Raw genomic sequence first — 23386 nt, forward strand, 5'->3', positions numbered from 1 at the left:
GGTTTGTTTACCTATTTCCAAACCTCTCCTTGAGGAAGCCCAGGATTATATGCAGTTAAAAAGCAGCTCCTGGTTGGACCAATCAGTGCTTCAGTAAATTGTGCTCACGATGTAATTGATGATATTAACAAGTCTCTGTGGCAGCTGTGAAGGTGTCAAGGAAAAATATGGACCCAAGAAATTCTTGTTACTTTTTTTATTGTTTTTATGTTTATTTGAATTATGAATATGACTTTATTCTAATTTATATTGTGATATATTCACTGCTGAGATAAATTGTTTAAAATGTGTATAGATGCCTAAATCTTTCACACAGTATTGTATATGTGTATATCTGGCAGTAAAACAGATATAAAGTAAGGTATGGCGTCACACAAAGTAACCACATTCACCGTGAGAGTAATTAATTATATTACTTTTAACCTGAGAGCTGAGCTGAGCGAGAGAGAGCGAGAGAAGGCGCCGAGTTGACCGAGAAAACTGAACAGCTGGCACTGGTTTTAGAGCGGGTTGACGGTCAGATATGAAATCTAAAATGTTATGGGAAGTCAGAAACCAAAACGTGAACAACAGTGTAGAGATTAACACGAAGAAACCAACCAACGTCCATTAAAGAGAAGCGAAAGCTGGACGGCAGGCCGCGCCACCTCTTCCACGGTTGCCTAGCTCGTGACGTCACTGGAGCGGCAACAAGCTCGTCTCGCTCGTCTTATTGGTCACCGCGGTTCGGTGCTCTGCTCTGATTGGTCGGCGGCCGCCAGACGCGAACTACTTCTTCTTGATGCAGAAGCCATTTTGCTGTAAGTGGGATAGAGAAGGAGGAGAGAGAGAGGAGACGAAAGGAGCGTAAACAGCTGTTAGTTTCGAGTCGTCGAGGTCGTTTCCACGTTGTGAAAATATCATCTTCACTTGGAGTACAGTACAAACAGCCAGCCTGTATTAAGCAACGAGCGTTCGCCATCAAAACCCCGAGGAAGTCGGTAGGTCGAGATGCGTTCGTCTCCCGTTGTGTTGGTTAACAAAGTCTGCCGTCGCCATGTTGGGAGCAAGTTCTTTGTTTTGGTCTGAAGCCAGAATGCATGACCTAGATTTTTCTTTCTTTTGGCTGTTTTTTTGTATCTTAAGTATATTATATCCTTCCATCCCTTTTGGATTTTAATATTTCGAACGCATTAGATTGGGACTATGGTGGCTTATATTAATCAATTGCGTCGTTCAGGTGAAGTCCGCTCCATTTCCTCTTCAGATTAGCTGCCTATGTAACTTGAATTGAGTAACAGAAAAAAAAAAAAGCAGCTTTTCATCAAAAATTAAGAGAATTACTGAAGGGGTTAGCGTTAACTGGCTGATTTTTAATTTTTTATTTTTTTTTCACTCAAAGAAACGTTTAATGTTTAGCAAATCAGTTATATTCACATAACTGTGCTATCGCGTCAGGTATTATTAGTGTAATTATTGCAGAAAAATAGTCAGAAATACTGACACTTCCACATTTGCCTTTGCAGACCAGTGGCTTCCCAGTGCGCCGTGTGCCGGGGTGAACTGATGTTCAACTCGGCTTCACGACAAAACATCGCTCGCTGGCACATGAAAACCTCGGACACTGTGGGCCTAAAGCGTGCAGTGAGAAGTAGAGCTGCTACTTCGAGGACCTGGAGCCCTATTGGGGAGGAGAAATTAAGAAATAAAGATATCTACGCAGTCATCTTCAACACAAAGAGGTAGGTCTCCACTTCTCCTGAAAACGAGCAGGGGGATGGGCTGAGGCCGCTCTGCAAGGAGCTCTTTGTTATTGCCAAGCCAGGGGAACTTGGCCAGGTTTATCTCCCATAACTTCATCATCTCGCTTTTAGACTTATTTTGATTAGCTGGCACTGTAGTACTTTTTTTTTTTTTTTGCCCTTTTCATTCTTGACCATTAGAGACACAAGCTGGTGTGTAGTGTTAACATTACATTAACAGCATTTGCCAGACGCTCTTATCCAGAGCGACTTGCAATGTGATCATTTTACACAGGTAGGTGAAGGTGTTATTTTGAGTCTTGCCCAGGGACTCTTATTGTTATAGTATAGGATGCCTGCCCAGGCAGGGGATTGAACCCCAGTCTTCAGCGTAGAAGGCAGAGTGTTACCCACTATACTATACCAACCACAGGGTAGTATTTGCCCCCCCCCCCCCCCCCCCCCCCCCCCTTTTTTTTTTAAGATTAAGTGATCCTTATTGGTCCCAATGGGGAAATTTCACCTCCACATTTAACCCATCCATGAAGTGGAACACCGGTTCGATTCCCAGCACCGACAGTATATGACAGAGGTGTCCTTGAGCAAGACTCCTAACGCCGAACTTCTCCCCGGGCACTGTGGATAGGGCTGCCCACCACTCCGGGCAAGTGTGCTCACTGCCCCCTAGTGTGTGTGTGTGTGTGTGTGTGTGTGTGTGTGTTCACTAGTGTCTATGTGGTGTTTCATGCAATGGATGGGTTAAATGGTGGTTTTTGTGGAAGAAGTGGACATGATCTTGGCTGCTCTTGGTTCCTTATTCCCCCTATGATCTGCTGTTCATGTTTGTGTTGCAGCTTGTTTTCCACTTTTGTAATCATTGTTCTTTCTTCCTCTAGGTGACATCCAGTGTGAGCAGTATGGGAGGAGGTGAAAGATACAACATTCCAGCACTCGATCCTGATCACTCTTTGTCCAAAAAGAACCAACAGGTTGGCAGGGCCAAGCAAAGGAGCCGTAACCAAAATGGAGGAGTGCTTGCAGCATCCTCTGGATCCCCGGCAGGGCCCCTCATCCACGGCCATCGCAGGAGCGACAAGGGTAGCGGTTATTCGTGGTCTCCTGAGGCGCGGCAGGCCGTGTCCGCGGAGAAGAATGGGTCAGTTCGTTTTGCCACACCGTACGACCAAAATTGGGAGGGAGCCGTGTCTCATCTGAACAACCTCTTGGCAGCTCAGTGTGGCCACAGTTATGCAGGAGCCAAGTTCAGTGACCCCCCATCGCCTAGCGTTCTGCCCAAACCTCCCAGCCACTGGGTGTCTCTACCCATGGTTCCTTGCGATCGCCGTGAGATGATGGCCTTTCAGTTAAAGAGCCTTCTTAAGGTTCAAGCGTGAAAATGAACCTCAGTGCTATGAGGCTCCACTTTGGCCTGTTGCCCTCCTGGAAAGCTGCTGAGCTGCAATGCGTCTTTATTTTTCAAAAAACAAAAAGCAGTTTTAAATTTATTTTAAGACGACCATTTTACAGATTTTTAATTCGGAGCTCGTTTCCTAGACCTAGATTAAGGTGAAATCCTGGAGTTTCCATTCATATGAAATTTCAGCTGAGGTCTAGACTTAATCTTCTTCTAAGAAGCTGACTCTATGAGCTGGTTCCTGTGGCCAGGTTAAGCCTAAATCTGGTCTAAAGGCTTTTTTTAGTGGTGACTCACCATTTGTATGCAGCTTTAGTCCAAGATTAAGCTTAGTTTTGTCCAGAGAGCCAGCTCTTATCCTCAGAGGTGTTGAGCTGTTGCAGCCTTGCAGGTGGGACAGCTCTGGTGGAGCCGTACGCCTTGGACGATTTGATGAACTGGATATCCTTCTCGTTTGTTTTGTTTTTTTTTTTTTATTATGGCCGTTAACGACTATGCGGTTACACATGGCTAGTTTAACTATGCTTTGGTCTCTGAACAGTTTTATTTTCCAAATAGAGGCTTCTTGGGAGACCTTAGCATGAGGTTTTAATCATGTCAGCTATGCAGAAGCCTCTTGGTCCTAAAGCATGTCAGGATTTATAGCCTACTGATCATTGGATTAGAGGATGCCTCATCTCTGGTGTCTCTGTTTTTGGGGGTGAAGAATATGCTGCTTGACCTTGCTCTGAAGATACCAGAGCAACTGAATGTGGAAGAACAAGCTGTTGTGTTTCAAGACAGACTGATGGGGTTAATTGTGGCACACAGACCTTTTGTATTTTCAACTCCTGTACTTTTTTAAAATTGCGCTGTGCGCACTGCACTATGGGTGTTGAAACTTCAACATGGTTTGCAAGTCCCACTGTAGCATAAGCCCTGTTGCGTTGGGTTATCAATCATAAGTGTTTACTAGAGCAGTGTAGTTTTTATTTTTTATCACGTGGTCACAAGTGCCATATATACCATAGCAGGTAAAGCATTATGCTTATTTCTTGGGAAATGATTCGTATACAATCAGTAATATTTATTTTAATAAGCTGAGCTCAACACTTCCCTGTACAACACGGACATGGCAAATTGCAGAGGAGGTCCAAGCTGCAGAGATGCAGGGATGTAGATATTGGGTTTTCCCAGGTCTTGCTTCATGGCCTTGTTCGCTGTGCGCCGTGTTGTGAGATGATGGTGTCTTGTAGCACTGTGGGACACAAGTGTGGAAGTGTTTACGTTCTCCAAAAGATAAGGTCTTAACCTGAAGCCTGCCAAAATCATACAGATTCTTCCCTTTCATACTTGATGTCCACCTTGCACTGTTGTTAAATGGTGTTCAGAAGTTGCAGACAGTGTTCTTCCTATGGCCGGTATGTAATGTAACGACCCCCCCGCCTCCCCCCTGAGTTATTTCTGCTTGTAAGCGTGTTAAACAGCGTGTGGAAGTGTTGGCACCTCTCTTGCGCAAGAGTATTAACGGCCATCTAACGGAAAGACAACAAAACAAAGCCAGAGACTCAGATATGTGACGGAGCTGTGTAAATACTGAAATGTATAAACTATTGTAGCATATTGTACATTGTGCAGGGTCGTTTTAAACCTGCTGATAAAGTATTTTTAGTAATAACACTGAATGTAAGCCATGCTGAAGACGTGGCTTGACGTTAAGATGCTGAAAATATTTTTGTTTAAAAAAAAATAAAAATAAAATATTTGCCTACGGCACGTGGAAACCCCTGCACTGTGCGACCTCTGCCAGTGATCTTGCACATAATGCGTTTATTTTTTATAATGCACAGTATAGAGGGAGAAAACCAGCTTTAAGTGCAAATTTAAAAAAAAAAAAAAGAAAATTAAATTTAAAGTTTTAAAGCGACTTTACACCGCCACACAATCTTATTCCAAACAGACTACAGGTTAGGCACTTTTATATTAACGATCATTCTGGTGACTTTTTCCCACCAACTCTTTCTCTTCCCCATAATTTAAATTTTCCCCATTTGTTCACTGTTTTCACTTCAATTCAACATCTTTGTCTTTACCTCTTGCCAGGCAGCAGCTGTTTTGTGTCCAAGCCTCAGTCTTTCCTCTGCAGACTGATGCTTTAGATACAGCATGCTGTACATTTCCAGTTTCATTTCTCTTCCTTGCACCAGTATTTTTCTGATTTGTGTGTGTTAAAGTCTAAAATTAATTGGGTTTTAATTTGTCCCAACATCAAGTGTCACTGTGAAAAAGAAAGTATTTGCCCGTTTTATTGTGATTGACTTGTACTAAAGTTTATGACAGCACTGTGTAATTTGGCCTAAAAAAAAAAAAAACTAATAAATCCCCTTCCCTTCCCCCCCAAAACCTTGTGTATGTCTTACTTTATCCAAAGTGCTCTTACGATGTCCCAACGTAACGTTTGGAAAGGCTTGATGTAATCCAGGGGTTAACATGGTCTTGCTTCACTGTTTTGTATGTTTTTGAGTGCAATTTGTAATGAGTTGCCTTCATGCCATTTAGTGTTTTGCAGGGCAAGATGGGGTCTAATCTTGCCTAGTTAAAAAGTTGTGTGTATGTGTGTGTGTGTGGTGCCCTCTGGATGCCAATTCAAACCAGCTTTTCATGCCATCATAAGGCTTACTGCTGTTTACATATGCACAAGATCATTTACAAACGTTTTTATATTTAGAATATTTTGCTTTGTCTCTGCTTATGAAAGTTCTGGTACAGTTGAAGATGCACATTCTTTCGAAAGTCACTTTTTTGGTGTTTTGTTTTAGGTATTTATTTCAAAGCAGTAGAAACACTGTCCCAAATCCCAATAGATCATCACAGTTCTTAAGGTATATACAGTAGTTCTATAAATTGAATGTGAAGCAAAAAAGCCCAGATGGTGGTATTGGCCATTTCTTCTGCCAACAAAAGTAACTCCCCTTCTGGTGTGCTGCAGAGTAGTAGTGCAGCTTTCTCAATATTTGCCAGATCAAACTGAAGTTTTTCTTCCAGCTGCTCTGGAAAGCATTGCCTGTTTCACAGCCCGTCTTTTTATTGCTAAATTGCATTGTCTACGCTCTCATAGGGGGAAAAAAAGGTGTGACACTCTCACTGGGGCTCTGGTCATTGTGCTGGTACCCTCAGGGGGAACATAGAGCAAGAATCCACTGAAATTATATGTTGTAAGTTGTACTGACTCCACACACTCCGCCTCGCCTCCAGGCTTTTTACTTCAATGTTCTGATTTAAAACATTTGGTTATAAAAAGATACAAATATCTAGTTTTCCACTAGGAAAACTCAGGTAAGGTGCACCACTGGACCTTAAAACCACTGCTGTACCCTTTGAGGCAACACTTACATTGTTTGTACCTTGATGATTGAATCATGTACCTGCATAGTATGATTATTTCTAACTGTAGGAGATCTACCTTCTGCCAGCTAGTCTGCCATTCCTGCACAGGATAATGAATTCCATTGCCTGGATTAAGTGCATTAGTGTTGGGTAAATGTGAAGCAGCATTGTAGATACAGGTTGGAAGTAAACTTTTGTAGGAAAGTAGATGTCCAGGAGGCTTGGTGGCTGCTGCTATAGGGGCATTAACATGCTTGAAATGTGACCTTTTACTGTCAATATTTTTTTTATCTGGCTGTAATTCTGTATGACTATTCATGAGGTTCAGCTTAATTTTGGACACCAGGTGTTTCACAAAGACAGTTATGATTTGCTTTATTTAATGTATGCAAAAAAAATTACAGATGTTGTTGCGTCTCAATGCAAAACTTTCCTGACAGAACCTTTCCTGAGGTGTTTTACAGGCCTGTCCAGTAGTTCGTGGCACCTTGTGTTCTTAGAAACTTGTGTTAAGGAACTCTGGATAAAAGTCTGAACAAAACTTTTCACAGCTGGTGTAAAAAGGCCTACATAATCTGGCATACATGAAGCATGCATGGTGTCTGATTTTGGCAGTACTGCTCTCAAAGTTGTGGAAAAGCAGTAATAGGAGCCATAAAAAAAGTTAAGATGTGAACTTTAGATTATGGCTTTTATGTAGCTCTTATTACCCTTTCAACAGACTCTTTTAACAGATGCTGTTGTAAAACATCGAAGGCAGTGTAAAAAAGATGAAGCAAAACCCAGTAGCAATGTGGAAATGCGTTCTGATGCCTGCGGTGTTATTAAGGTAGGATGGATCACATGCAACTGAATACCATTTGCCATCATGGTCTATGCTATTCGTCAATACCGTGCAGTTTAAGTTTACTTCAGGCTGACCAGTCGCCCAGTTTCTATAGGCAGAGCGTCCTCCGTCAGTCCACTCCCAGTCATCACACAGCAGGCCGATCCAGAAGGACGTGTTCCTCGTCATCGCTGATGTCTTCACTGCTTCGTTCTGGTTCTGATCTCTGATGCTGACCAGGTCAGTGTAGCTCTTCCTGCAGTACCTCTGAGCTTCATACCAGCTCATGGGGTCAAGGATTAAATGGTAGTTGAGGATGAGGTCAGTATCTGTGGAGGTGAAAGAATGATCACATTCATTCAGAATAAGAGTCACAAGAAATGAGAACTAGTCACAAGTGAATTACGAGTATCAACATACCTTCATTAAAGTCGACTATTAAAACATAATTGGTTAAATTTACTTTCTTAATGACTCAGAAATGACTTGCAGCAGAGCCTGATGGACATTGATATGCTTTTTTTCCTTCTGTCAGTGTTTTTATAGCAGTTTGGGATCAATGGAATTCTCTGCATCAAATCAGGCATAGCACCAGAACTACACTCACTGGCCACTTTATTAGGTACACCTTGCTAGTAAAAGGTTGGACCACCTTTTGCCTTCAGAACTGCCTTAATTCTTCGTGGCATACTTTCAACAAAGTGTTGGAAACATTCCTCAGAGATTTTGGTTGGTTATTTGAGTTACTGTTGCCTTTCTATCATCTAGAACCAGTCTGCCCATTCTCCTCTGACCTCTCACATCAACAAGGAATTTTCGTCCACACAACTGCCGCTCACTGGATATTTTCTCCTTTTGGACCATTCTCTGTAAACCCTAGAGATGGCTGTGTGTGAAGATCCCACTAGATCAGCAGTTTCTGAAATACTTAGACCAGCCTGTCTGGCACCAACAACCATGCCACGTTCAAAGTCACTTAAATCACCTTTCTTCCCCGTTCTGATGCTCGGTCAGCAAGTTGTCTTGACCACCTCTACATGCCTAAATGCATTGAGTTGGTGATTGGCTATTTGTGATAACAAGCAACAGAACTGAACTGAATAAATAAAGTGGCCTAATAAAGTGGCCAGTGAGTGTAAGTCATGTGAGGACAATAAAAAAAAAACAGAAACAGAAGGGCTGGGGAAGTGTAGCAGTGTCTATAGTAGCTCTGTCCAAAAGAACCTCCTATTCCACACAGCATCAACTAGAGAGTAGTTTATCACCCCAAACACTGAGGACCTTACCAGGGGATAAAGGGAAAGCTCTCAGGAACCTGCCACTAGGAGGGGCTCAAGAGGCTGAGCATCATGTTCAGAAAGCATGACATGTACCCCAAATATAATACCCAAACTCTATATATTATTCCATTGTCATACTTTAGGTAAAATAGAGTGAAGTGTATACCCATATGCACAAATCAAAGAATTAATTTCACTTCATTTAGCACTGTAAACTGGTAGCCACCATAACCTGGTTGGATGTTCAATCAAATTAAACACACTGCACGTAATACAGTAATGTAAAAGTCCTATAGATAGCAGATAATAGCACCCAGGGGTAAGATAATTGGGTGGTGGGGAATTGCCCCACTGAATGACTCCCTGACGCCCCACCTGCTCTGCATTTTTGGCCCTTAATAATTCTTGTTACTCAGATTAGCCATCAAAACAATTGTTAGATTACTTGATTAATGCCCTGCGACGGACTGGCGACCTGTCCAGGGTGTTTCCTCCCTTCCGCCTAATGACACCTGGGGTAGGCATTAGCTCCCCCCCGTGACCCAGAAGGATAAGCAGCTTTGAAATTGTGTGCATGTGTGTGTACTTCATTAATCATAAAACAGATCATTAGATTACTTGATTATTAATGTAATAATAACATGACTTTGTATTGTAGTTACCATGCTTATAGCACATGGAATTTCTTTTCTCTGTGCAATTAAGACTTTCCCATGAACCATCAGTCTTCATAGCAGCACAGCAGGACCCTGACCCACAGGCCCCTGTCAGATTACTGAATGTGACATCATCTCCATTAGACCATTTATCACTGGACTGACCGCGACAGAGCCCAAGCCAGGCTTTTTTGCCACTTTCAATCTTCAAAGCCAGCTCAGCATTGTCATTGTCACTGTACACAATGATATGGTTAGTGTCGTTTGTTATGCAAGGTGCCTGAGCCTCAGTCATGTAAACAATTTTCTTCTCACTGATATTGAGACCATCCGGCACTGTAGGTGGAACATCTGCAGAAGAATATTCTCATGTAATTAATGTTCAGAATATTAATGACGTGAAGGCAGTGAGGTAATGTTAAAGTAATGAGGTGTGTGAATGTGTTTTGATACCTGTGGTATTTATAAAATAGCACAAAGCAGACTCAGCATTACTACATGGCACTGAATACCATTTCCCACATTCACTTGTAGTATTCATCATTACTACACAGTCTGATGATGATGGTCGAGGCTGATCAGTTGCCCAGTTTCTGTAGGCAGAGCGTCCTCCATCAGTCCACTTCCATTCATCACGCAGCAGGCCGATCCAGATGGATACGCTGCTGGTCAGCCCTTCTGTCTTCACTGCTTCATTCTGGTTCTGATCTCTGATGCTGACCAGGTCAGTGTAGTTCTTCCTGCAGTAACTCTGAGCTTCATACCAGCTCATATTCCCAGAGATTATATAATAATTGGTTTCTTTACCAACATCTGTGGAGGAAAATGGACTGATGTTGAATCAGAGGTTCTGAATGAACAACTCATAGCTAACAGTTCCATTTAACAATGTCAATTACCTTGTTTATAGCACATGAAATGTCTTTTCTCTATGCAGTTTAGACTTTCCCATGAACCATCAGCCTTCATAGCAGCGCAGCAGGACCCTGACCCACAGACCCCGGTCAGATTACTGAATGTAACATCATCTCCATTAGACCATTTATCACTGGACTGATGTCGATAAAGGCCAATCCATGCCTTTCGTTTTATTTTGAGAAACTGAGCCAGATTGGCATTGTCTTCATTGTTGTACACACTGGCGAGGTCATTGTATTTTTTTTTGCAGGCCACCTGAGCCTCAGCCATGCTCACAATCTGTGGCTCAATTATAAATAATGTTCGTAGATGGGCTGTGGCAGAAAAGGCTGTGGAAAAATACTCTGTTGTTAAAATCTAAGAGTGATTGTTCACAGTATGTCCAAAAATATCCAGATACCTCTTCTAATTAGTGACATCGGCTGCTTTAAGATGCACCCACTGTGTTCAACTGTGCACACACAGTTTGTATAATCTCCATAGAAAAGCATTATAAATAGAATGGGATGCTCTAAAGTAGAGCTCGTCAGTCTGCTACAGTAAAGGAAGCTGACTTGTGTGGGATGTAAAAATGTTATGGTAAATGTACATTTAAACCAAAAATCCTCTCTTTGTAACCATTTTGGGTTGCAAAGAGCTAATGCTACTGCTAGGAAGTATAACTAACACTTCAAATGATTGTTGTGATGGAGAGAACAGACTAGTCAGCAGAAATGGCTTGTCAGATGAGCCAGAACTTGTTAACTAAATAGAATGGCTTCTTTTATCTGTTTTCGTGTCCCTGTTATGTTCATGATTTTGTTCGACAACTGAAGTTACACTAATGGCTCGGTTGTATTGATCAACCTGTAGATTGTCTTGTGTCCATATAATTATGACTTTATCATTAAATACATTTTAAAACTCCAGTAAAAGATATATTTATAAAAACTATTTATAAAATATTTATCAATTAAATTTATAACATAAACTGAAGAAACTCATCAAAGTATTGTGCTTTTTTCAAACTTCCAATTTAAAACACACTCTATTTCCAAAAGTATTCCATTGTCTGAGTTCACACATATATGAACTTGAGTGACCTCCCATTCTTAATCTATAAGGTTTAATATGCAGCTATAATTCATCCCAAAGGTGTTCTGTCGGGTTGAGGTCAGGACTCTGTGCAGGCCAGTCAAGTTCTTCCACACAAACTCACTCAACCATGTCTTTATAGACCCATTTTGTGCACTGGTGCACAGTCATGTTGGAACAGGAAGGGACTGTCCCCAAACTGTTCCCACAAACTTGGGGGCATGAAATTGTCCTAAATCTCTTGGTGCTGAAGCATTAAGTTCCTTTCACTGGAACTTAAGGGGCCGAGCCCAATTCCTGAAAAACAACCCACACTATAATCCCCCTCCACCAAACTTTACACTCGGCAAAATGCAGTCAGACAAGTACCATTCTCCTGGCCACTGCCAAACCCAGACTCATCCATCGGATTGCCAGATGGAGAAGCGTGATTGGTCACTCCAGAGAACCCATCTCCACTGCTCTAGAGTTCAGTTGCGGCGCTTTACACCACTGCATTCCACGCTTTGCATTGCGCTTGGTGATGTAAGGCTTGGACGCAGCTGCTCGGCCATGGACAACCATTCCATGAAGCTCTCTATACTGTTCTTGACCTAATCTGAAGGCCACATGAAGTTTGGAGGTCTGTAGTGATTGACTCTGCAGAAAGTTGGCAACCTCTGTGCACTATGCCCCTCAGCATCCGCTGACCCCGCTCAGTCATTTTACGTGGCCGAACACTTCATGGCTGAGTTGCTGTCGTTCCCAATTGCTTCTACTTTGTTACAATACCACTGACATTCGACTGTGGAATATTTAGTAGTGAGGAAATTTCACGACTGGACTTGCTGCACAGGTAACATCTGATCTCGGTACCATGCAGGAATTCACTGAGCTCCTGACAGCGACCCATTCTTTCACTAATGTTTGTAGAAGCTGTCTGCAGGCCTAGGTGCTTGGATTTATACATCTGTGGCCATGGAAGTGATTGGAACACCTGCATTATTTGCATGGGTGAGTGGATGGGATACATTTGGAAATATAGTGTATTACAGCCAGTAATAGCAACTTCCAAAGAAAAACTCCCATCTAGCATCTCCTCTACAGAAATGTATGCCATCTTACAACATTGATTACACAATGAAGACTACATCCTTCAATAAAGTGAAGAAACTGATAAATAATATTTGCACTTGTTTGTTTCTTCAGGAAACTGTTCAATATAAAATATATAGTGGGGTCAAACATTCTGAGACCACTGGTGAAAATGCCTTTTTTTTGTGTTCCTTTCTAAATTGTGCATCAGTTTTTCATTCGAGATGATATCAGCATAACAATTTGACTGAAAAGTAGAATCTTTAAATCTTTACATGTTTTACAAAATTTCTTAGTCTTACTATATGTTGCATTAATGACCGTATGCACACAAACTGGCATGGACTCTCTGAGTTAAGATCAGTTCCACCTAAGAGTCGTCTGTACACAAGCTTCAGTGGAAGGAATAAGACAAAAATAAAATAAAATAAAAATCTGACCTTTTTGCACAAAGGCCTCAACGTGGTCAGTTTCAGAACTGTGCTTCACTTTTAATATTTCTTTTCTTCTTCATTTTAATTGTGACAACTTCATTTTGTCCTTTTCAAGATTCTAAAACTTTGTTGTTTATTCCAGGTTCAAGCAAGCAAACAAATAACCCAAAGAAAAAGCTTTTTGGTTACATCTGATAAAAAATAATCATACAAAATTATTTATTATTATTAAGTAAATAACTTTTGTGCTGTATTACATGCTCATTTTTCATACAGCATTTAATACTTTGATATTAAACCTAATGAACATTGTTATTACAATCAAAGCATTGCTTCAAATATTTAATATTTTTATGTACTGTAAGAGCTAAGAATTTGAAACTGTTCATTGGATGCTAAAACAACTGGACCTTGTGAAAGATCAAAGAAATGAAGAGAATGTTTATTCTGCTTAAATGATTGTCATTTATCTTTTGCACCCAGATACCAAAACAGTGAATTGAAGTTTTGTTACCAGATGCGTCCAGGAGAGGGCGCCGTCTGCCCGCGTATTAAAGTTTAACATCTCTTGATTGGAAGAAACACGAAGCTCATCACATTACCCTTTTGCATCATCTGGAGGTGTCTAATTTAAAAGCACTCACTCTAATATTTGACCTGTATGGTTCTTGTGTGTCTTGCAACTAAAACAGCAGCTTCCATTTTCGTGGACTTTGATTGATCAACATTAGAAAGTTTAGATTAACAATATAGGGTTGGTGTGCCAGACTGGGATTAAGCCTAGACTCCACTATATGAGTGGAGAGGCACCATTAAAGCACAATCATCTTCCAGAGCCAGTTTTAATCCCTGTCTGGGAAACGGATCCACAATGTTTAGAGCCAAGGGGTTTAAAAGCTTACCTGAGAGGAGAAGTAAGAGTTGGACGATCACCATGGCAACTCCAAATACACACACCTGTGCTGAAAAAGATTGACATACAAACTTAAGAACGATGGTTCTTAAAGGGTTCTTTAATAAAGACAGTGATTCTTTTTAGAACCATTAGTTCTGCATTTCATGCTTTTGTGACTCTTTTCATGGTCAAATGCTACTTTAGATTGAAGGGGATATGTTGTATAGCCTGTATATAGAACTTTTTTGCTTTTTGAAAATGGTTCTAAATGGCACCAAACCGGCTTGTTCTGTTGTTACAAGTTTGACAATGTAACAAAAGCCGAACTGTATAGAAATGTTTCATGCTTTAATTGTTCTTTGCATGGTGAGATGGTTCTTCAGAATGATGGGAATGTCCTATACAGAACCTTTTTTAGAAAATAGTTCTATACAGCACCAAATAGACTTCATTTATGGTCACAAGCTTGACATCGTAACAGAAGCGGAATACGTTTTGAACCATTTCACCATGCCAAGAGCTAATTAAGCATGATGTTCATGGTTCTGTATAGAATTATTACCTTTACTAATTTGAAGTAATCCATTACTTTGCATTTGTTCAGTGTAAACATCATAAAGAGTAGCATTAGTAATTCAGGTACTTATCATAAATATATTCTTTGACATGATAAATGTTCTCAAAGCAAGAACATAATTTATCTTTGATGAAGTGAAAACGGCTTAAAGGAGAATAAAGAGATGCCAGATCTTACCTAGTGATGTTTGTTGCTCTGTGCAGATTGATGATCAATGCTCTTTTCTCATAATGTCAGAAGTCTAACATGGACATTCGTGCCTACAGGATAAACAAATCTGTCGCACCAGAATATGCAGAGCATGCACCACTACAGTGAAGAAGAAGCGACTCAAGTCCAAACAGGAAAATGCTGATTGATGTCTACCTAATGATTTTCAAATCAACAGACCTGAACAGTGGAAGGAAACACTTCATCTGTATTCCGTATTAATCACACTCTCCCGTTTGTTTGTCCTTTATGATGGGGATGTACATCTGGACTGTGTTATTGAATTAGTCAAATCATCTCCATGCTGCCTTTGTGGCCTTTGCACCTTGTAAATGTGCTGGAAGACAATGGAATGGATGAGATTGACAATGATCCCTAAACCCCTTTCAAAACTTGTAGGGTAGTGACTGATTGCTTGATAGCCAGCCTGCTGATGTCAGTCAGTCACCGTGAGCTATGTTACCTTGACATCCACCTTGAGTGGACACTGGACTTCTCTGACATTTGAGACTAGATAACATCGTATAAGAACAGCTTAGTTCAGTATTTCTGTGACAAGCTTTTGGCATTTTGTTTGGCTTCTGTAGCCTGTCATGTTAAAAGGCTACAATGGTTCAGATTCCTACTTGTTTGGTAGTTACTCAATTGCAGTTGCAATGAAAGTGCTATTAGGATATGTTTTATGTGGTTCTGTTCCTATAATTTTTGAACAAATGTATGTATTTGGCATACTGTCTGTGGAAAATGTGAAGCATTTTCACTACAGCATCAACTGCAGACATGCAGTGGGCTGATATTAAAGACTCAGCCCTCATACATCAGGCACCATCATCACCAAACATGTACATTCAGTATTAGTCCCATAACAAGAGGGCCGATGATGTTTTCACCCCTGATGGGATTTTCAGAGGAAATGGAAGAAATCTATACTACCAAGTCCTCAGACGGGCATTTCCACCTCCTAAACACTGGCCAGTCATACCTTCTATTTGACAGCGCACTTTGGCCCCTACCACAGTAACAGCAGCAAACACAACTGTCATCTCTTCAGGAAGCACATTGCACTGCATGTTCAGTCTATAAAGCTGATAATGGCAAAGTCTTCAGTGTCTCCATTGTAGTTGTGATTATATTCACAAAAGTTTACAAAACAAGCTGGAGCCCACAGCGCCTGTAGCTCATCATATTCCTGTCCTGATTGGAAACAGAATGAACAGAGCTCATTTAAGTTGCTCTGTAGGTCAACATATTCCAACAGCTGTTGCTTTACAGCATTTGATTTGAAGCCCAAGTCCACATTTGAGTCCGACACTCCTGAATAAACTGTCACTTACAAACAAATCTTTTATAGTCAAATATCTTATTACTTCACATAAACTAGACTTCATTTTTCTGCCTGAAACCTGGCCAGACTACAGCAGCAGTGCAGCTGCCCTATTTCAATCTATTCCTCCAGACTAGCTCTATGAATGTGTGCAGAGATAATAGAGACGGCAGTGGAATTGTGGCTATTTTTTAAAAGTACGTTTGAGTATGAACAGCCCTTGGAGACCTCTCTTTTAAATACCTCAGTACTGAGCTAAACGGTTCACCACAGATTTTATTACTAACAATTTATAGACCACCCAAGTTGACAATCTAGATGTCTCCTACCTTAATAATTATATGCCTATTTCTAATCTTCCATTCATAGGCAAAATTATGAAAAGGATTTAAATGATATTTGTATGATACAGATGCTGGCAAAATACCTGTGCTGTCATTTCTTAATCTTAGCACTGCATTTGATACAATCAATCATAACATTATTTTAGACTGACTTGAAAACTAGCTAGGGCTTTCCAGAACACCTCTTATCTGGTTTCAATCATATTTGGAAGATAGGAGCTACATCACAAGAGAAATGTTGACATTATGTCATTACCTGGAGTCAGTATATGAGTAGATGAAAGAAAGCTTTCTCCAACTAAATAAAGAAAAGATAGAGGTAATTGTATTTGGTAGTTAGGAGCAAAGACTCAAGGTCAGTGCTCATCTTGATGCTGCAGCTCTAAAGCCTCAAGATTAAGTCAGAAATCTTGGCATAGCAACTGATTCAGAACTTAATTTCATCAGCCATTTAAAAGCAATAATGAGTATGAGAGATAATGAGAGAATTTTAAAAGTTTAAAAATTTATGTCACAACAAGACCAAGAAAAACTAATTCATGCATTTATCTCCAGAAGGCTGGACTACTCCAGTTGTCTCTTTACTGGCCTTCTGAAAACCACAGTCAGACACTTACAGCTTGTTGAAAATGCAGCTGCTAGTATGCTAAGAGATCCAATAAGAAAGAGAATAAAGGATCCAAGCACATTGTTAAAATCCTCAGGTCACTGCACTGGCTACCAACTCAGTACAGAATTGACTTTGAAGTGCTTCTAATTGCATATAAATTACTGAATAGCCTTGGACCAAAATACATTGCTGGAAGTATATGAACCCAATAGGCATCTCTGGTCACTCTGGACTGGTCAGTTAGTAGTGCTCAGAATCAGAACCAAAAAGGATGAGACAGCATTCAGTCACTATGCTGCTAATCGATGAAACAAACTCCCAGATGAGATCAGATGTGCTTGACCAGATTGAATCGTAGAGAGAAACTTTGGATGTTTTTTGCTAACATGAAGAACCAAGCATTGAATTACAGCTTAGAGATTAGTTTTACTTTCAGAGTAAAATTCTGTTCTGTTACAGCTGCTATTCAGTGGTTGAAAGCAGTAACTTCGGTGCTCTTCCTCACCTTAAGTTCTGGAAGTGACTCGAGTATAATCACAATTGCAAGTCTTGCTTCTTATGCATTTCTTGTATCTTTGTAACAGTCTTTGCAAAAGCTTTCTTGGGATCTCAGGAATGTTATTAGCTGTATTATTATCTAATGCTTTTAATTTTCTGTTTGTGTTAAGCACTTTGAAATGTCACTGTGTATGAAAGGTGCTATACAAATAAACTTGCATTGCCTTGCATAAAGTAATGAGTAATTTGTGCAACTGAAATACTTCAATGGCTATAGATCATACAAAATCAAGGAAAGCAGATAGAAATTTTTTCATTTATTATGTTGCAGCCAGTGACCTGCACTCACATTATTAGGGTGTCAGTGGTGGTAACCAATCAGCACCACTGTTTAACAAAGACTGCAAAACAACTGAAAGTTGCTCCTCAAGGCATTTGCACATATTGCCTACAGCAGGAACAGCTACTTCTCAAAATACCCAAAGATCCAACTTTGTTCCAGTTACCACTCTGTTTTTAATAAACTTACTCTAAGTAAATAATAAACTTAAACTAACTAAATAGATTTAAGGACTAAGGTTAAGCTGTGATTAAACTGTTTTGTGTCAGTAAACTCCTGATGATATTTAAGGCAAAGTAAATTAAATTGATTATAAGGTTTACAGTGAAAATACCTGGTTAGAGACCTAGATTTATTTGTAAAAGTACTGCTGCTATCAACATGCAGAGTGTTTTTGTTCTTTCAGCTTTGACAAAGTAGAGGTGAGGAGAAACGGAAGAGCCAGGGCCTAAGAGCAGAAGAGTAATAAGTAGGAGACTAGAATAGCAGGGGAAGCTTTAAAAAAAACAGGTTTTTAGCTCGACTTTTATGGAAATATTCTAGATTTCTTTTAGTAAATGCCTTTATGCATTTATATATTTATTAATTTAAAAAAAATCTATAAATGTAAAAGTAGTGATTGAGTTGAGGCAAGATTGATTTGCAAGAGAAGTTTTAATAGATCCATGAATTAGAGTGGGAACAGTTCAGACTTAGAAAACTAGAAGATACAGTCATGGTAGAATTAAGTTAAACAGGCACAAACTATGCAACCACTATGCTGAAAGGCCCCAGTACATGTACTACACTCATGGGCCTAGAATGAGGTACCTCTTGAAATAGGTGGCTGGTGAGTCATGATGCATGGTGAAGAAAAACAAAAAGAGGAGCACATAGCCGAGCCATATGAGTTATCATGCAGGTCCAGCAGGGGAGCATGTGACAGCAAAAGCACATGATTATTTTAGGGCATATTTCATTATGAAGAGGTAACAGAAAATATTCAGTATGTTTTTAGCAGTTTTAAATAAATAAATTCATTAAAGGACAACAATACTTACTTTTAGTGTTGGCAATGGGGATGTTTGACTTTGTAACCCTAGGATAAGGCTAACTCAGTTGTTAGTGAAAGTTTTGCATTGTGGTCTTACTCAATATTCATGAGGGTAAAAGGCATTAAGCTCTTCTTGCAGGCTAGTTTACTAATTGTTGCCAAAATACTGGGAATTTTTTTATTCAGTGGCTGGTTTAGTATCTATTTTCATGTGTACCTCCTGGAGGTTCCTCATATTAACGAATGACTAAAGGTGTTCAGCCTGTGTATCACTTTATAATTATACCTACTTTATGCAGTGAAACAGAACATGGTGCCCATTATTCTGTATATATGCATTCTTTTTTATGTAGAATTAGATCTCAGTGAGTTGGTCATTACTTTACCATGTTTCAGAGTTAAACTCCCCTACCTTCCTATCTGTTGATGTGGTCTTTCCTGACCTTTAAATGAACACTGCTAGTCCAGAAATGTAGCAATCCTCTATGAATTTACTAATAGTAGGTTTGTACAGGAGCTAAACAGAAGTAGTGAGAAAGTTTAATATTATTAATTGTAATATTTCTCTCTACTCCAGTACAGTCTTGATGAAATAATCGTGTTTCCTTCTAGAAATACATTCACCACTTACTGCAGAAATTTTTTGACAAAAAAAAACAACAGAATATTTCAGACTTAAATGTGTAAAATTTGTAATAAATAGCTGAGCAGCTTTTATTTGGGGACTTCCAGCTGTAAGGAAGACTCTCCAGAATGAGTAGAATCCATAATCCTGTTTAATCCAAAACACACACAAAAAAAAAAAATCAGAGTCAAAAAACAGTCCAAAGGTCAAAACACAAGGAAAGTCCAAAATCAGCAAAAGCACCAAAGAAAGATCCAAAGAATACAGAAACAGGGTCAAAGCAATCAAAAACTATCAACAATGAGGTAACAAGGCTTGGTATGCAGGAAAACTGGTAATACTTTGCACTGACTTAGTGTACTGAAGGTCCTTAAATGGTGAAGTGAGCTGCAGGTGAGGGGTCAGGGTGCAACAAGGGAGAATGTATTTAGGTGAGGCTGACCTCTGGTGGCAAGGATGGGTGTTAAGACTAAGTGATGCTTTTTTAATCCCACAAACGGGGAAAGTCCACCTCTGCATTTAACCCATCCGTGAAGTGAAACACCACATATACACTAGTGAACACACACATACACACACACTATGGGGCAGTAAGCACACTTGCCCGGAGCTGTGGGCATCCCTATCTGTCTGGGGAGCAACTGGGTGTTAGGTGTCTTGCTCAAGGATACCTCAGTCATGTTCTGTCAGCACTGGGGATCGAACTGGCAACCTTTCGGTTACAGATCCACGTCCCTAACCTCCAGCCCACAACTGCTCCCTGTTACATCTGTTACCAGCACTCATAGTCAAATCTCATGTAAAACTGAAGAAAATAATGACTGAAAGGAAATGGCATAGACAGTGAAGTAAATATACTAGAGATAAAGATTCCAGAAACTAGCTGGGTTTTTCACACTATCACTCCACTATTCCTTGATTTTTATTTGCACACTAAAATAGTAAATGCTAAGTAAACAACTAAGCAAGATTTATTTATAAAGCGTATAAACCAAAGTACTGTACACAGGATACAACAGAAAAGACAAAGTAAACAATGTATATCTCGCTGCTGTCAGAAGAAAAACTTGAATTCCAAAAATAGTAACTTTACAGTAGAAGGAAAAAACATACTTTACTTTGAATGTAAGTCAATGGAACCATGTTTTGTTTTGGGGTTAATCTATCGTCACGACAAAGCCTGTGGATGGTGGTGACGTCCCTTGTGGGTTTCAGTGACTTGCATATGTCTTTCTGCCCTTCTTATGGTGGAATTATGTCCTCATCCACTTCTTGCTCTGTGTCAACACCACAATATAAATATATATACTTTGCAGACTTTTTTGTAAAATATATACCCCAACACAAAACAAACCAAAGCTGTAATATTCATGATATAGTTACTTCAGTATTAGACCAATGATGTCATGGCTGTAGGTGGAAAAACTCGTTCCATCTCTCTGCACACAATATTAAACAAATTGTCTCACTTGCTTTCCATAATAGCAGGGTTACGTGGTCCATAAATAGACATTGCTGTCAGTTAATTTGCATACCCCTGGTTCCTCTTACCACCATTGCCTGTGCTGGCACACTCTGGTCCTGGATGAATTGAGTCCTGCACAGTTTTGGTGGTTTGTTGGTGTGTTAAGAGCAGGAAAGTCACCAGACTCTCCTAGACATTGGCCTTCCAGCACCTTAGTTCGCCACCCCTGATACAGGGAATGAAAGGAAAAGGGGTCAAGCCCCAAAATGTTTGAGAACCACATTCATCACTCCAAGTCATGTGTTTCCCTCACTGTGACACACCTGATTTAACTTGCTGGTTAATTAGCAACCCCTCATGAGCTGAATCAGAACTGAAGCTGGATGGGAACAGATCAAACATTACTCAGCAGTGCTGTTGGCCTCTAGTGAGGAACGGTGCTCTGTCCAGGAAATTCCACATGACTGATGACTAAGGCACCTGGGTCTGAATGGAATAATTCTGAATTGAGCTTGTGACTAACTTCTGAGAATGATTAAAAAACTGAAATGAAGCAGATTTCAGATTACAGATAAGCATTGCTTTTTAAATGGTAAGGCAGCGGTGTATGTGAGTTATGCTTGTGAAAAAGCATCAACTAGAGTTGCTTAGCCTTAATAAATACTTGCACTGTGCTTGTCAAACACTACAGGCAGAAATTCAGAATGCACAAGCACAAATATAAAACATTTATGGGTATTTTGAAGTACAGCCCTTGGAATACATTGAAACAATTTCTGCATTTTTTCTGCTGGAAGTAGTCGTTGCAGCGTGAAGCTGCTTCTGCTAAAGCGATTACAATGATGAGTTGAGCATGTACAGCTTGCTCAAGTATAAGAGCTTGAAGCAGAAACAGCCTTATCTCCGTTTCAGTGGTTTGTCAGCTGATGATGAAACAGCTGATGAACAGAGGAAAATGGGTTTGTGTAATAAATAAAGGAATAAACTTTGTCATATGGAGGAAAGAACCTCTGTGTCTGCATTTCACCACTACACTGAAGGCAGAGAGTGCTTTTAAGTTGCTGCCACTTTTCAGAGGAACAGTTCATTTTCTCCTCAAAAATGATCAGCAACTGAACGAGAGAGTGCTTAGCGGAGAGATGTTCGTTCACTGGTGCTGGTGGTTCTGAGCACCATTTAAGGTGGGATGGGAAAATTCAAACAATAAGCTGACTAGCCTCACAACTTTTTAGTGTTTGACACTTTATTGTTGCAGATTAAACATACAGTGGAAAATACTCACAGCACTTCACTTTTTTCCACATTTTATGTTACAGCCGTATTCCAAAATTCATGTTTTTCCCCAAAATTCTACACACAATACCCCATAGTGATAAAGTGAAAAAAGTTTATTTGAATGTTTTGCAAATGTATAATGAATAAATACATAAATAAATAAATCACATGTGCATACAGTACTGTGCGAAAGTTTTAGGCATCTAATCAAATTTTTAAACAATTGACCTCAGCAGTAACTTTATTACAATATACATTAGTATAAAGTCGTATTCATAATTCAAATAAACATAAAAACAATAAAAAGTAACAAGAATTTCTTGAGTCCATATTTTTCCTTGACACCTTCACAGACACCACAGAGACAGTGTTCCACAACCTGGGCAAAACCTGCATTGTTCCTCTTGTAGCTGAGATTCACCTATCGGTCAGACTCTCTTCTCCAATACCCCTGCATAGACCTTACCGGTTAGGCTGAGAAGTGTGATCCCCTGATAGTTGGAACACACTCTCTTGGTCCCCTTTCTTAAAAAGCGGGATCACCACCCCGGTCTGCGACTCCAGGGGGACCGCCCCAGATGTCCACACGATGTTGCAGAAGCGTGTCAGCCAAGACAGTCCTACAACATCCAGAGCCCTCAGGAATTCCAGGCGGATCTCATCCACCCCCAGTCCTCTGCCACCAAGGAGTTTTCCAACCACCTTGGCTACCTCAGCCCGAGTGATGGACGGACCCTTGCTCGGATCTCCAAGCTCTGCCTCCTCTGGGGAAGGATTGTTGGTGGGATTGAGAAGATCCTTGAAGTATTTGCCAGTGTTGTACAGTGTTGGTGGGGAACCGCTTTCCTCTCCTGAGGTGCCTGACGGTTTGCCAGAACCTTGTCGGTGCCTGTCGATAGTCTTTTTCCATGGCCTCACCAAACTTTTGCCTCAGCAACCGTCAAAGACCCGCTTGGCCCTTCGGTCCCCATCTTTTGCCTCCAGAGTCCCACAAGCCAACCAGGCCCGATAGGACTCTTTCTTCATCTTGACGGCTTCCTTTACCTGAGGTGTCCACCAGCAGGTTTAGGGATTGCCACCACGACAGGTAAAACCTTGTGGCCACAGCTCCAATCCGCTGCATCAACAATGGAGACATGGAACAGGGCCCACAGAAAGTGAATTGATTAATATGTTAATCATCCTTTTGAGTATTTGAGTAGCCTTGGTAAACATACAGAAGGCAGTCATACTTTAAGTGACAGGCTTATTTCTTGCATTTCTCCTCGCAAACTCATCCACCAAATAATCAAAGTCCCGCTCTTTACCAAGCTCTGACGTGATGGCCAGCAGTGACAACATGTTAAAGTCATCTTTGACCCATTTTAGTTCTGAGCTCATTCTTAATCAGACCCATTGCAGAAAAAAATATTCTCCCTTGTAGTTTG

General features: G+C 40.4%; 2 protein-coding genes and 1 long non-coding RNA gene across 3 annotated transcripts; 1 reads left to right on the plus strand and 2 right to left on the minus strand.

Annotated features, from left to right (window-relative positions):
* The first annotated feature begins 776 nt into the window (after positions 1 to 776).
* pnrc2 (proline-rich nuclear receptor coactivator 2) lies at positions 777 to 5517 on the plus strand. The gene is made up of 3 exons (XM_017720652.2): positions 777 to 980; positions 1506 to 1721; positions 2618 to 5517. Exon 3 carries the CDS (start codon positions 2639 to 2641, stop codon positions 3113 to 3115), a length of 477 nt encoding a protein of 158 aa, XP_017576141.1. The 5' UTR covers positions 777 to 980; positions 1506 to 1721; positions 2618 to 2638; the 3' UTR covers positions 3116 to 5517.
* Positions 5518 to 6859: 1342 nt separating this feature from the next.
* Positions 6860 to 14619, minus strand: LOC108441245 (macrophage mannose receptor 1-like). The gene is made up of 6 exons (XM_017720667.2): positions 14413 to 14619; positions 13666 to 13725; positions 10163 to 10510; positions 9717 to 10076; positions 9270 to 9614; positions 6860 to 7656 (listed from the first exon to the last, which is right to left on the minus strand). The coding sequence occupies exons 2-6, from the start codon at positions 13697 to 13699 to the stop codon at positions 7229 to 7231; spliced, it is 1515 nt and encodes a 504-aa protein (XP_017576156.2). The 5' UTR covers positions 13700 to 13725; positions 14413 to 14619; the 3' UTR covers positions 6860 to 7228.
* Positions 14620 to 19261: 4642 nt separating this feature from the next.
* Positions 19262 to 20959, minus strand: LOC108441246. The gene is made up of 4 exons (XR_001858921.2): positions 20755 to 20959; positions 20603 to 20658; positions 20338 to 20496; positions 19262 to 19366 (listed from the first exon to the last, which is right to left on the minus strand). It is a non-coding gene; the product is annotated as an uncharacterized LOC108441246 (long non-coding RNA).
* Positions 20960 to 23386: the final 2427 nt, after the last annotated feature.

This window comes from Pygocentrus nattereri, chromosome 19 (genome assembly GCF_015220715.1).
Source record: "Pygocentrus nattereri isolate fPygNat1 chromosome 19, fPygNat1.pri, whole genome shotgun sequence".
Classification (NCBI taxonomy): domain Eukaryota; kingdom Metazoa; phylum Chordata; class Actinopteri; order Characiformes; family Serrasalmidae; genus Pygocentrus; species Pygocentrus nattereri.

What these genes read in the sequence shown, in the direction of transcription:
- pnrc2 (XM_017720652.2), top strand. Translation starts at nt 2,639, where the DNA reads ATGGGAGGAGGTGAAAGATACAACATTCCAGCACTCGATCCTGATCAC.
- LOC108441245 (XM_017720667.2), bottom strand. Translation starts at nt 13,699, where the DNA reads ATGGTGATCGTCCAACTCTTACTTCTCCTCTCAG. An exon ending in ACTCTTACTTCTCCTCTCAG is followed by an intron (nt 10,511 to 13,665) that starts GTAAGCTTTTAA and finishes ATTTTTCCACAG; the next exon opens with CCTTTTCTGCCACAGCCCAT. An exon ending in TTTCATGTGCTATAAACAAG is followed by an intron (nt 10,077 to 10,162) that starts GTAATTGACATT and finishes TTTCCTCCACAG; the next exon opens with ATGTTGGTAAAGAAACCAAT.